We start from the raw sequence: 15,471 nt of genomic DNA on the forward strand, positions 1-15,471 counted from the left end.
GTCCAAACATGTGTTGTTAGTTATTGTATTTGTGTCTTTTTACTCTGAGTAGTCAGGTCCAGACCATGTGTTGTGTGCTGTTATATTTGTTTGTCTATTTACTCTGAGTAGTCAGGTCAGGTCCAGACCATGTGTTGTGTGTTGTGATATTTTTTTGTCTATTTACTCTGAGTAGTCAGGTCCAGACCATGTGTTGTTTGTTGTTATATTTGTTTGTATATTTACTCTGAGTAGTCAGGTTAGGTCCTGGCCATGTGTTGTGTGTTGTTATATTTGTTTGTCTATTTACTCTGAGTAGTCAGGTCAGATCCAGGCCATGTGTTGTGTGTTGTCATATTTGTTTGTCTATTTACTCTGAGTAGTCAGGTCAGGTCCAGACCGTGTGTTGTGTGTTGTTATATTTGTTTGTCTATTTACTCTGAGTAGTCAGGTCAGGTCCAGTCCATGTGTTGTGTGTTGTCATATTTGTTTGTCTATTGACTCTGAGTAGTCAGGTCAGGTCCAGACCATGAGTTGTGATATTTGTTTGTCTATTTACTCTGAGTAGTCAGGTCCAGACTATGTGTTGTTTGTTGTTATATTTGTTTGTATATTTACTCGAGTAGTCAGGTCAGGTCCAGGCCATGTGTTGTTTGTAGTTGTTCGTCTATTTATTCTGAGAAGTCAGGTCCAGATCATGTGTTGTATGTTGTTACATTTGTTTGTATATTTACTCTGAGTAGTCAGGTCAGGTCCAGAACATGTGTTACAGTGTGTTGTTACATTTGTTTTGTCTATTTACTATGAGTAGTCAGGTCCAGACCATGTGTTGTGTGTTGTTACATTTGTTTGTATATTTACTCTGAGTAGTCAGGTCAGGTCCAGACCATGTGTTGTGTGTTGTTACATTTGTTTGTCTATTTACTCTGAGTAGTCAGGTCCAGACCATGTGTTGTTTGTTGTTATATTTGTTTGCTTATTTACTCTGAGTAGTCAGGTCAGATCCAGGCCCTGTGTTGTGTGTTGTTATATTTGTTTGTCTATTTACTCTGAGTAGTCAGGTCCAGACCATGTGTTGTTTGTTGTTATATTTGAACATATGTTAGTATTAGTATGTCAGTGTTGTGCTTTAAAAAAAAGGTAGGTTTCACATTTAGTGCAGTACTCTGATTACGTGTATAGTTCAGTGAGGTTTAATGATGTGTCTCATTTTCTGTGTGGAACATTAGTGGTGTGTCCTGTTGTGTATCATGTTCTGTGTTGAACATCAGTGTTGTGTCCTAATATGTGTCTTGTTCTGTGTTGAACATTAATGTTTTGTCATATGATTCATGTCCTGTGTTGAACACCAGTAATGTGTCATGTGATTCATGTTCCGGTGTTGTACATCAGTGTTGTGTCCTAATATGTGTCTTGTTCTGTGTTGAACATCAGTGTTGTGTCCTGTTGTCTCTCATGTTCTGTGTTGAACATCAATGTTCTGTCATGTGATTCATGTCCTGTGTTGAACATCAGTGTTGTGTCATGTGATTCATGTTTCGGTGTTGTACATCAGTGTTGTGTCATGATATGTCACATGTTGTCTTTAAATGCATGTTGTTTCATGATGTGTCTCCCATTTTATATTGAAAACAAGTGTTGTGTCATAATATGTCTCATGTTTTTTGTTGGACATCAGTTTTGTGTCATGATGTGTCTCATGTTATGTGATGAATATCAGTGTTGTGTCATGATGTTTTTTATGCCCCACCTACGATAGTAGAGGGGCATTATGTTTTCTGGTCTATGGCTCTGTTTATGCGTCCGTCCATTCGTCTGTGCGTCCATCCGTTCATGTAAAAGTTTTTGGTCAAGGTAGTTTTTGATGAAGCTGAAGTCCAATCAATTTGAAACTTAGTACACTTGTTGCTTATGATATGATCTTTTGTGACCCCAATTTCACGGTTCACTAAACATAGAAAATGACAGTGGGAGTTTCAGGTTAATGTTTTTGGGCAAGGTAGTTTTTGATGAAATTGAAGTCCAATCAACTTGAAACTTAGTACATATGTTCCCTATAGTATAATCTTCCTAATTTTAATGACAAATTAGATTATTACCTAATTTTTACAGTCCACATCTTCGCTAGCCAAGGGTTACGATCCACTCCCACTCTCTTCACCCTTGGCAGATTGAGCCAACATTTCGGAGACACAAGGTAAGGATTTTTATTGGTTGCAGTCAAAACTCGCTGCATCCAATCAAAATGCGCATATAACATGATCACGTGTAAATGTAGAAAGTGTTTGTAAACAATTGCCACGTGTTTTTTGTGCAACAAGTCTTTACATTCCTAAACATACGACTATATTTAGTGCAAACTTGAATGTTTTTAATCAACAAATAGAAGTTCCTGTGTATGTTTCACATATTTCATGCACAAATGCATGAATGTTGACGTATGTTTTCATTTCCGGCTTTACCAAGTGTGTAGAATCTAGACGCTACCGTGTTTTTACCTCCAAATTGAAGAGTTCTAGTGCTACCATTGGTCAAGAATAATGTATTCGGAATTGGCGTGATTTTTATCTTCCGATAGATGGCACACCATTGTTATCACAAATGTTGGCTCAATCCGCCAAGGGTGAAGAGAGCGGGAGTGGATCGTAACCCTTGGCTAGCGAAGATGTACAGTCCATGGAACATGGAAAAAGATAGTGCAAGTGGGACATCTATGTACTTTGGACACATTCTTGTCTTATTCTGTGTTGAGCATCAATGTTGTGTCATGATGAACATCAGTGGTGTGTTATTATACTGTTATAATGTGTCTCATGTTCTGTGTTGTACATCAGTGTTTTGTCATGATGTGTCTCATGTTCTGTGTTAAGCATGAGTGTTTTGTCATGATGTGTTTCATGTTTTGTGTTGAACATCAATGTTGTGTCATGATGCTGCTCATGTGTTGTGATGAACATCAGTGGTTTGTTATAAAGTGTCTCATGTTCTGTGTTGAACATCAGTGTTTCGTCATGATGTGTCTTCTCATGTTCTGAGTTGAACATGAGTGTTTTGTCATGATGTGTCTCGTGTTCTGAGTTGAACATGAGTGTTTTGTCGTGATGTGTCTCGTGTTCTGTGTTGAACATCAGTGTTTTGTCATGATGTGTCTCATGTTCTGAGTTGAACATGAGTGTTTTGTCATGTGTCTCGTGTTCTGTGTTGAACATCAGTGTTTTGTCATGATCTGTCTCATGTTCTGAGTTGAACATGAGTGTTTTGTCATGATGTGTCTCATGTTCTGAGTTGAACATGAGTGTTTTGTCATGATGTGTCTCGTGTTCTGAGTTGAACATGAGTGTTTTGTCGTGATGTGTCTCGTGTTCTGTATTGAACAATGTTGTGTCATGATGCATCATGTTGTGTGTTAAACACCATGGTTGTGTCACGATATGTCTCATGTGATGTGGCTCATTTGTTGTGATGAACAACAGTTATGTTATGATGTAGCTCGTGTTCTATGTTGATCTTCAATGTTCTGTAATTATGTGGCTCCTGTTCTGTGATAAACATCAGTGTTGTGTCATGGTGTGTCCCATGTTCTGTGTTGAACATCAGTGTTGTGTCATGTATCATGTATGTCCCATTTTCTGTGTTGAACATCAGTGTTGTGTAACGTACCATGTGTGTCCCATGTTCTGTGTTGAACATCAGTGTTGTGTCATGTATCATGTGTATCTCATGTTCTGTGATGAGCATCAGTGTTAAGTCATGTGGCTCATGTATTGTGTTGAACATTAGTTTTGTGTCATGATGTGACTCACGTTTTGTGTTGACCATACCAGTTACTGTAGTGTCATGATGTGTTACATGTTCTGTGTTTTACACCAGTGTTGTGTCATGATGTGTCTCATGTTCTGTGTTGAAAATCAGTGTTAAGTCATAATGTACCATGTTTTGTGTTGAACACCATTGCTGTGTCATGATAAGTTTACCTATTTGATAGTCAATGTTACAAGTTTACCTATTTGATAGTCAATGTTACAAGTTTACCTATTTGATAGTCAATGTAACAAGTTTACCTACTTGATTATCAATGTTACAAGTTTACCTCTTGATTATCAATGTTACAAGTTTACCTGTTGATAATCAATGTTAGCTCCGTTCGCCAGGCAAAGCTTCAATTCTTCTACTCTTCCGTTTCCAGCAGCTTCAATAAGTTTCTGTAAGAAAGAAATAGAGTTTACATTTAACAGAATGTAAAAAGTGTAGTAACTTAAATGTTTTTCACGCTAATGCCAGACAATAACTATATTTTAGAATGACCAATTTTCATTGGTTAATACAAGGGAGACAATGTGCTCTATTGAATACAATAATGTGACAAACATTAGTTGGGGTAGGGGAGGGGTGTGAATTGAAAGCGGTGAAAAATATATATTGTTTTGGCAAAAGGGGTGGTGAAAAAGAAAATAGACCCAGAGGAAACCCTGCTTATGATTACATTGTATACTGTTCCTAAATTTTGAAGAAGAAAAAGATTTTTTTTAAAACATTTCATCCTCACATAATAAAGCTAATCTGAGTGAAAATTGTGTTTCAATATTTTCAATATAAACATGTAATCTATAACAACTTGGAAAGAAGCAGTGTAATATTTGTATGTTTGATGATATAATTTTATTTGGCAGATTTACTTTGAATGTCTCTAAGCTTTCTCTGTTAAAGAAATAACAGTTTTGTTTTTAATATTTTAGCCTAAAAACATATTTTCAATCAAGAAAAAGAAATTAATAACTAGTGACTATTTAATGATCAAGTAGCCTTTTTGTCAGTGGGGAACAATCACCTGTGGGGACATATTTGACACTTACGTGTTTTTACAGATGTTAATCACTACTTCCAAGTTTTATGACAAACAATAGGTAAGCTTAGGTAATTAAAATGAATAGACCTCTTATCAGTTCGTTGCATTTCTGTCAAAAACTTTTTGTTTTAGTGAACATCATTCATGCGCTTAGGGGTCTTCGTCACTTCTTTCCCATGTTGAGCGAGCAGTTAAAAAATATAATGCTTTATTTCAGGAGTTATAATGGTTACAGTATTTTGTTCATAAAAAAGCTTCTGTCCAAGTTTCTTAAAATTCCATGAAGGTTTGACAAAAAAAAATTGATGTCTAAAAAAAAAATTTAACAACAGAATGAACCTTAATGTTGACGCCGTCGAGGGAATCTAGGATCACATTGTCTCGCTTTCGTTAAATGTTGGAGGCTCGACAAAAATCACTTGACTGTTTGACTATAAAGAAGAAAAATCTTACCTCATTCCAATCTTCCATATTTCCTTAAATAGAAAAATAAATGTATAAATCTGTTGAGTGATTTTTGCGTTTAAACCCGCTGCAATTGTTTGCACCCTTCTTAAGTCACGAATTTGATGTTCAGTAGTTGTCGTTTATTGATGTGGTTCATAAGTGTTTCTCGTTTCTTTCCTTTTTTATATAGATTAGACCGTTAGTTTTCCTGTTTGAATGGTTTTACACTAGTAATTTTTGGGGCCCTTTATAGCTTGCTGAGCGGTGTGAGCCAAGGCTCCGTGTTGAAGACCATACTATATGACCTATAATGGTTTACTTATAAATTGTGACTTGGATGGAGAGTTGTCTCATTGGCACTTATACCACATCTTCATATATCTATATACGGCAATACTATTTGGGTTGGACAGATAATTCACACATCCTACAGCTCATCAGTCTTACAAAAGTCAGACTATTAAAGAGCGTATGGTACTTTGACAAAAGGACAAGTTATTGCACAGCTTTCAACAATGAGAAGTGAATACCTTAATTACCTATACCTTTTTATCTTACTAGTATTCAGAATATTTTAAGTCTATACAAAATTATATTCTTTTTTATCATGAAATCAACAAAGTATTAAACAAAACAATCCATATTTGAATTATAAACCATCTAAGCCAGGTTTTAACTTTTGACTTCAGCTTTATGATGATAGAAAGGCAAAGCAGCAGCAAATATAAATTTTTAATTATGGGTTTACTGGACAATGGATTGACCCATCAGCCTCCCAAACATGAGACGGATTTTTACAATTTGACAGAGTTTTCAAAAATAAGATTTTTCAAAAAGGCAGAAACATTCAAAACCCAAAAGACACTAGCAAATAATTTATAAATATATCATGTGTGTGGAAATATTATTTGTGAGCTCTTGTCCCTGGGGAAGTATAATTGTAAATTTTTATATTCCCGGTCTTTCTCTGCCTGCATTTTCTGTTTTTTACTCGAGTCAACGAGAGACAACTGACACTAAGTGATGAGAATGTCAGGTGAACTAAAACATATATGATACAATACATACTAATTTAATTAAAACTGAGGTCAGCTATATTTATCAGTAAGAAAGTGCCTTCATCTAAAACATTTCTGAAAAATATTGATAAATCATATTTACTTGTTTAAGTCTGATATATGTAAAATATATGTATCACTTAATAATACTTTATCGGTACTTCTTCAGTAACTGTTGTGATATATATGAATGTTTCTTTATCTTATAAACATATCAATGTTTGTGTATAAACATATCAATGTTTGTGTGTTACTTCCTGTTTCAACAAAGTAACTATGAACAGTAAAGGTATATTTTTTAATTATTTCATTAACATGAATAAATCCTTACCTAGGCCTTATGGCCAGCTTCATGAAAATGTAGACCTTGTCATTTGAAGATAATTTTTTTTCGTTACCTATATAATGACATCTACATATTTCCGTTCTTACTTTTTTGGGTTGTGTTCTCATTGACATATACTGTTGAAAATATTGTGGGAGTTATGATTTGTTTTACCTGTTTCATATAGGCTTGATGTCAGTGTGTAGCCTTAGCACTCCATTTAGATGAAGTAAACGTTTAACAGTATGGCTGTGTTCTGCTTTCTATATTACATCTATTTTTGATTAAGCTCCAGCAGATACATGTTTGTGTACCTCACATTTTTTGTTTTTCTTTACCCCAAGTTCATACTTAAGCTCAACCAATCTATTTTTGAAGGAAAATAATTTTGCAATGATGTCATCATGTTCTCTGATTTTTGTCTTGTCAAGTATTGTTTTTTTTCTGTATTTTGAATGTTAAAACTATTTATTGATTATCTCCCCTTTAAGAGCTTGAATATTCGACTAAACACTTACCTATAACATCATCTTGACAGGACAGGGATCAACTTGACTGGACAGGGATCACATCGACAGGACAGGGATCAACTTGACCAGACAAGGATCAAATAAATACAGATGACAGATGCTTAAAATGAGAATATAAATGTTTCTATTTCAGGTTGAAATAATAATTGCATGTAATAAAGATGCTTGTGTATTGTTTGACCTCTTTTATTGATTGATTGCTGTCTCATTGATATAGGCCTCTAAACCTTCACTCATACAGGATGCATTCTTTGTTTTAATGTCTTGTTTACGGTATAAAATTAGTTTCAACTCCCAAATGCAATTAATTTCGGAATTATGTCATTTTATTTTTTGTCTCCCCATGTTAGTAACAAAAGCTGCAGAATGCAAAATGTTAATCTTTTTCAAAAAGAACTAATACAAACACTTGTTTAATGCTTTTTTAGAATGAATCCTATAGCTCTGGATTATCTCCCCTTTAAGAATTTTCACATTTAAAATTTCAATATATTTCCGAGTTTCAATCGATACAGTCTCCACGATAAAGTTTTGAGTCCACAAGCTCTAAGCTCAATTTTTTAAATCTTTTAGTTGTCTTCTGTCGGCTTGTAGAGAAGAAATGTACAAGCCTGGGTCATCATGGTCATAGGACTTGTGGTTAAGCGTGAAGACTGTTGATAAAATAAATCATTAAACGTTGCAATACAATTTGATTTGTGCATCTTGTTTACTATAATGTATTGGATTTGGGTATTTTGAATGTTCAAACTATTTCTTGATTATCTCCCCTTATAGAGTTTGAATATTTTTCATTAGAATTAAATTTCAGTAGTAAATGATCCTATATAGTTAACATAAGAAGTACTTACCTATAACAACAGTCTGACTGGACAGGGATCAAGTTCACCAGACTGGACAAGGATCAACTTGACTGGACAGGGATCAAATCCACTGGACAAGGATCATATCCACTGGACAAGGATCAACTTGACTGGATAGGGATCAACTTGACTGGACAAGGATCAACTTGACTGAACAGGGATCAACTTGACTGGACAAGGATCAACTTGACTGGACAAGGATCAACTTGACGTGACTGGGATCAAATCAACAGCATGTGAATGAATACTGATGATAGATGTATAAAATGAGAATGTTTCTATTTTAGGTTGAAATAATAATTAACATGTTATAAAGATGCTTGTCTATCATGTCTATTGTTTGATTCCATTTTGACCTCTTTCATTGATTGGTTGCTGTCTCATCGATAAAGGCCTCTTAACCTTTACTTTTACAAGATGCATTCTTTGTTTTTAGTGTCTTGTTTACTATAAAAAGACAGATGTTATGATATTTTGAATGTGAATATATATATGATATCTGTTAATTATTGCCGCCTGTCAGAGTTGAAATTCTACATTCAATGATTCCAAGGACTGGACAATTATGAAATAAATATCGATAATAGACATTATAGATGACGTTCAAACTGAAAATATAAATGAAATAAAAACAACACGTTACAGACACTAATCTATTTTAAAATAAAATGTTGACCTCTTTTGTTGATTGTTTGCTGTCTCTTTGACATAAACCTCCCATCTTACAATCATAAAGAACAATTGATTTCTTAGTTTAAATCTCTATTTGTATAAATGCTTGCAATGTTTTATTAAGCTTCAATCAACTCCCAAATGCAATTAATTTTGGAGTTATGTCATTTTATTTTTTGCCTAGATCTCCCCTTATACAACAGCTGCTAAATACAAGTTGTGTTAATCTTGTTCCAACAACATTAACCAGTTGCTCCGCAGGGTGCAGCTGTATACGACCGCAGAGGTTGAACCCTGAACAGTTGGGGCAAATATGGACACAACATTCAAGCTGGATTAATTCAGCTCTAAATTAGGATTGTGATTAAATAGTTGACACAGCATAGGTTTCTGACACAATATGAATGTGGTCTAATAAACTTAAAATTTGTTTTTTGCCTTTGAGCAATTCACTATGCTGTTGCATATTAATCCTCTCAAAAAAATGTTAAATGAGAAAAATTGAACCCCCCGCCCCTATTTTTTTTTCACATCCCCCTTTCCCTTATCATGCTTATTCCAAAACTGATCTCAATTCAAATTACTAATGGAGTTTGCAACAATAACTACTCATTTAAATACATCATAAAATATTAAAATGTAAAAAAAGTGCTTGCTATCACTGAATGGTAAAGATTGTTTTAATTTTATATCAGTTGGTAGTAAAAGTGAATATACATTGTATATTGTATAAAACAATGATTTAAGTTGATTCAACTACTATTCTGGACATAGAAAGATAACTCCAATTGAAAATTTTTTGCTATTGCACAATATTGTGCAATTAAATATTTCTTGCTATTGCGCAATACTGTGCAATTGAAAATACTTGCTATTGCACAATACTGTGCAATTGAAGATTTCTTGCTATAATTGCTCAATACTGTGCAATTGAAAATTTCTTGCTATTGCACAATACTATGCAATTGCATAGATGCCAACCCCCTTTTGACACAATCAGTAACAAACTATCATATTTTCCGTATTTATGAAAAGTTTTCAGTAATCATTCATAAACGTGCATTTACCAATCAAAATTACTGACGAGTGGTTGTAAAGTGATGTACACTAAAATTTGTCATTTAACATGTTGTCTGTAGTATGTATTCCATTCATTAATTGTTCAGATGTTCTCGACTCAAATATTTTTGTTTTGTCAAGGAGAAGTAGAGAAAGGGGGAAAGCTACTTAATAAAATGCAAGTTTGACTCTTCGGAAGTCAGTTAGTTACTCAACAATAGGTTGATAACTCCCGAGAAATCGGAAGCATAACATTGGCTTTTCCTAAATACTGGACCAGGACGGAAAAGTAATGATAAAAATCCGCGTTTTACAAAATTGAACGTCGATGATTGGGAATCCGTAACTATTCGACTTTGACCGTAGTTTATATCTCAAAATCGGAAAAACTACGGAAAAATCGTAATAGTTGGCATCTATGCAATTGAAGATTTCTTGCTATTGCTGAATACTGTGCAGTACATGTTTAGATTCAGCATATCAAAAAAGCCCCAAATTCAATTTTGGTTAAAATCAAACTTAGTTTAATTTTGGACACTTTGGACTTTAATGTACACTAATTTGAAAACGGGACCAAAAATTAAGAATCTACATACACAGTTAGATTTGGCATATCAAAGAACCCTAATTATTCAATTTTTGATGAAATCAACCAAAGTTTAATTTTGGACCTTTGGGCCCCTTATTCCTAAACCGTTGGGACCAAAACTCCCAAAATCAACCCCAACCTTCCTGTAGTGGTCATAAACCTTGTCTCAAAATTTCATAGATTTCTATTTACTTAAACTAAAGTTATAGTGCGAAAACCAAGAAAATGCTAATTCCTAAACTGTAGGGACCAAAACTTCCAAAATCAATCCCAACCTTCCTTTTGTGGTCATAAACCTCATAGATTTCTATTTACTTAACCTAAAGTTATAGTGCGAAAACCAAAAGTATTCAGATGACGACGACAACGACGCTGACGCCAACTTGATACAAATATATATAAGACAAAAAAAATTTCAATTTTTGAGGTCGTTTAAAAACACTAGTGTAATGCTACTTAGAATGAATGCGCCAGGTCTGGATTATCTCCCCTTTAATACAAACACTGGTGTAATGCTACTTAGAATGAATGCGCCAGGTCTGGATTATCTCCCCTTTAATACAAACACTGGTGTAATGCTACTTAGAATGAATGCGCCAGGTCTGGATTATCTCCCCTTTAATACAAACACTGGTGTAATGCTACTTAGAATGAATGCACCAGGTCTGGATTATCTCCCCTTTAATACAAACACTGGTGTAATGCTACTTAGAATGAATGCGCCAGGTCTGGATTATCTCCCCTTTAATACAAAGACTGGTGTAATGCTACTTAGAATGAATGCGCCAGGTCTGGATTATCTCCCTTTTAATACAAAGACTGGTGTAATGCTACTTAGAATGAATGCACCAGGTCTGGATTATCTCCCCTTTAATACAAAGACTGGTGTAATGCTACTTAGAATGAATGCGCCAGGTCTGGATTATCTCCCCTTTAATACAAACACTGGTGTAATGCTACTTAGAATGAATGCGCCAGGTCTGGATTATCTCCCCTTTAATACAAACACTGGTGTAATGCTACTTAGAATGAATGCGCCAGGTCTGGATTATCTCCCCTTTAATACAAACACTGGTGTAATGCTACTTAGAATGAATGCGCCAGGTCTGGATTATCTCCCTTTTAATAAAACACTGGTGTAATGCTACTTAGAATGAATGCACCAGGTCTGGATTATCTCCCCTTTAATACAAAGACTGGTGTAATGCTACTTAGAATGAATGCGCCAGGTCTGGATTATCTCCCTTTTAATAAAACACTGGTGTAATGCTACTTAGAATGAATGCACCAGGTCTGGATTATCTCCCCTTTAATACAAAGACTGGTGTAATGCTACTTAGAATTATTATCTCCTTTTTAAGAATTTTAACATTTAAAATTTACAATATATTTCTGAGTTTCAATTGATGAAATAAATCATTAAATGCCCAATATATAAATATAATGTTCACTCACCTATAGATTGTATAGTAATTAATTATATGGACCATGAATCAAATAAATATCAATAGCAGATCTTCAAACTGAAAATATAAAATACATGTAACTTTATTATCCTAATTATACATTGTACATGTTATATAGCATCGCTAAAATTTCCTGAAATTGTATTTACTTGGCATGAATGAAAAAATAAAAGTATAACCTTCCATAGTACCATACATAGCTCAGTGGAAGAGTTTTATGACAAATTCATCATATCACCTGTTGTTAGCCAGGTTGTCTGAAATTGGAGATATTGTGTCATGCCAGAAAGCAGAATGCTTTGATCTAAGCTCTCGAGTAACAAGTACAGGAAGTGAAAGAAAATGTTTCCTAAAGTTTTGTGTTTGAAATAACATACTACCAATCAGTAAAGTCAATGCTTTCACCTCTTTTTAACGGAAATACATTGTTTATGGCTTTGAATTTCTTGGGTACAATAATATCCTAATATCTCCACATAAACCCGATTAAAACCCTGAGAACTATAAATGTAATCTTAATAAACAGCTGTACCATGAGCGCATGATACGCACGTGGATTATTCAATAAAGTTCGTGCAATCTTCTCAATGTTATATTTGAAATTTATAAAAAAAACTAAAGGGAGGTTATCTTAATCGATAAAATTAAATCAGTCATCAAAGTTTAATGAAAATTGCTCTAAGCACTTTAAGGAAATTGTCCAAAAACTTGAAATTACCCCTTTTTTAATGAATAAATACCATAATCTGTCCCGTAAACGGGCGTATAAAAACATCAACACAAGTCATATAATCCAACTATGTGTTTATTATCTTTCAGTCATAAACACACGATTACCATGATTACAAATAGTGCTAGTTAGACCCAGATGAGTTTGGGACAAGTTAAAGGCAGTGTTTTTTTTTCGTTTACGGGACACTTAGGAACCTATGATAGACAGACACTTTTAACATACATGGACATAAGGAATCTGTATATATTTCATTTTTTTGGTACTAAGCATCCAGGTCTTCTACGCTCTGAAGTATAACACTTTATAAAAAAAGTTTCTGCTGCCACCACCAGACATGCCAGATAGTCAGAAAATATATGGTTAAAAATCATCAATATGGGGAAATAACTTCTATAGTATATTAGTATGTTGACAGTTTTGGAGATGAGACTGATTTCTAGTTCTAATTCTGCTGAATGTGGACTCAATTGTACATCTTATTGAGTTATTGTGCTAAACATCTTTGCATTTTGATAACTTGATTCTATCTACATGATTTATAATGATTTCTATAAAACTAGAGGCTCCATTTGGAGCCTGTGTTGCTCACATGATATTCTTATTTACAATTGATGCATGAAATAATGCCGTTGTACTTTTACTCTAGTTATTTTTTGAAATACTAAGGTTTTTCTACCTCAGGCATAGATTACCTTAGCTGTATTTGGCAACACTTTTAGGAATTTTGGATCTCAATGTTCTTCAACTTTGAACTTTATTTGGCCCTTTTTTATGTATAACTTTTTTTGGATTCAAGCGTCACTGATGAGACTTTTGTAGACGAAACGCGCGTCTGGCGTATATATAAAATTTAGTCCTGGTATCTATGATGAGTTTATTCAGAGAAAAGAGTCAAAAACTGCATGTTTCCCCTATGTTCTATTTTTAGCCATTTTGGTTGGCAGGCAGGGTCATTTGACTCATTTTAACAACAAAATACCCTAATGCTTATTTGTGGCCATGTTTATTTAAATTTGTCTTTGGTAAAATGTTACAAAAATTTACGAAAAATTGTAAAATAAAATTTGACTTCAAAGGGCAATAACTCCTAATGAGGTCAATCGGCCATTTTGCATTTGTTTTGATCATGTTGAATTATTTTGTAGATCTTACTTTGCTGAAACAATTTTGCCATTTACAGTTTATCTCAATCTATTATAATGTTCAAGATAATAACCGAAAACTTCAAAATTTTCTTAAAGATTAATTACCCCTTAAAGACAAATCCCTCTATTGTTTATGCGCATATATACAAGCGCAACAGTACTATGCCGTCAGTGGTTTATGACGTCGCGGTTTCCGCGAACTGGAAACGTTTATTAGAGTTATTCCTCTTTGAGCCGATGGAGAGAGTGACAATCGTTTTGATAGGTTAATTTGCCGAGAAAAAAATGAAAATGTTTTTAAATAATAGGCATGTTCCAGAATTGGATAAAATATGAGAATGAAAAGAGAGTCAACTATACAGCAATCTAACAACAAAAAATACACAAAAATGACCGTAAAGAAACGAAATAGAATCTGGATACTCGACAACAAGATGAGCCAATCAAATTATAATATAATACTTTTTCCTTAATTTTCTACATGTATAGACTTTTGTAGGTTCTTAATTACATCGATATTTTACAAATCATTAAGAAAGTACGAAAATCATCAATCTTTCTGATCATGTCCTCAAAATTCACTGTATCTTAAGCAATAGGTATGGATATGGCAAATTGCACTGACGTTTTTTGAATGTGTACTGCACTTACATTTTTACATGAATATGATAATTAGATTTGAAATAAACACCACCAAAACAGTAACCTAATGACGCATACATGTAAAACAAAGTACATCTAGAGAAGTTAACATATAATCTTCTAACATTGTAGGTTTTTTTTATATGACCATTCCGAGTTTGTCCCGATTGTTTGATATTTAAAAATGTATGTATAAGGTGCGCATTTTTTGTTTAAAAAACATAATCGTGTCTGTGTTAAAAAGATGTCGGAATGAAGAATTACAGAGGAATGCATATGGGGAAAAAATAATTAAAAGGAGATTTGAGAAAAGAGGTCGGACTAGGTTTTATTTATACTCACGGTATGACAGCTGTATGAGTATACTTAGACTGAGTTTCTAGCAACATTACGGAATATTTCGATATTCATAGATGCCTAAGGATGAGTGATCAAAACAGAAATGGTGTTAATTAGACCCCGTTAACACTTGCACGGAATTGAAATAAAATCGATCTCTGAAGAGCATCTCGCGTTTTCGATCTTTTTAAAAGAACTTGTGCGTTTACATTTAGTATACATTGAATATCTAAAATAATCAGCCTAACCATTTCGTTGACAAAAAATCGTAAAAAATGAATATTAAGGAAATATTTGGTTCATTAGATAATTATATGCTTCTGCATTTATTAATATTATATTTGATTAACATGTCATAAGTTATTAAAAAAAAAAAATTGTCAGAAAAAAATTACTTATTACGCTCATTTCGTTTGAAGATGAGTAATCTACAGTAAAAAAAATACTGAATGAATACAATTGAAAAGATATTGTTTTAAAAAGGTGCACCGAATAACACACGTATAGTAAGAGAATATGGAACGAATAAGTAACAGGGCATCAGTCGATCACTGAAACGAGTATTTACGCCTTAGAATAGGGTTATTTTATTTCTTGGAACCAATATATAGCATCAGAGACAAGAACAAAAAAGGTGCGACCTATAACAAGCATATTGTAAGCGAATAAGTAGCAGGTCATCGGTCTAACGCTAAAACTAAAACATACGCGCTAATAGGTATATTTCACTTTTAAGAACCTATAACTAACACCAGAGACAAGAAAAGAATTGAAAAGA

The 15,471-nt window shown here is 33.8% G+C and overlaps 1 protein-coding gene across 1 annotated transcript in view; it reads right to left on the bottom strand.

Annotated features, from left to right (window-relative positions):
- LOC143054575 (uncharacterized) overlaps positions 1–15,471 on the bottom strand; it is a 138,455-nt gene that overhangs the window by 109,694 nt on the left and 13,290 nt on the right. The window contains exons 2-7 of the mRNA XM_076227596.1: positions 11,824–11,891; positions 8,037–8,295; positions 7,174–7,285; positions 6,341–6,405; positions 5,279–5,301; positions 4,098–4,181 (exon numbers count right to left, since the gene is read on the bottom strand). Of these exons, the coding sequence (XP_076083711.1) occupies positions 4,098–4,181; positions 5,279–5,296 (102 nt within the window). The 5' untranslated portion in view covers positions 5,297–5,301; positions 6,341–6,405; positions 7,174–7,285; positions 8,037–8,295; positions 11,824–11,891. The remainder of the gene's footprint in view (positions 1–4,097; positions 4,182–5,278; positions 5,302–6,340; positions 6,406–7,173; positions 7,286–8,036; positions 8,296–11,823; positions 11,892–15,471) is intronic.

The sequence above is a fragment of the Mytilus galloprovincialis genome, chromosome 12, assembly GCF_965363235.1.
Source record: "Mytilus galloprovincialis chromosome 12, xbMytGall1.hap1.1, whole genome shotgun sequence".
In the NCBI taxonomy this organism is placed as follows: domain Eukaryota; kingdom Metazoa; phylum Mollusca; class Bivalvia; order Mytilida; family Mytilidae; genus Mytilus; species Mytilus galloprovincialis.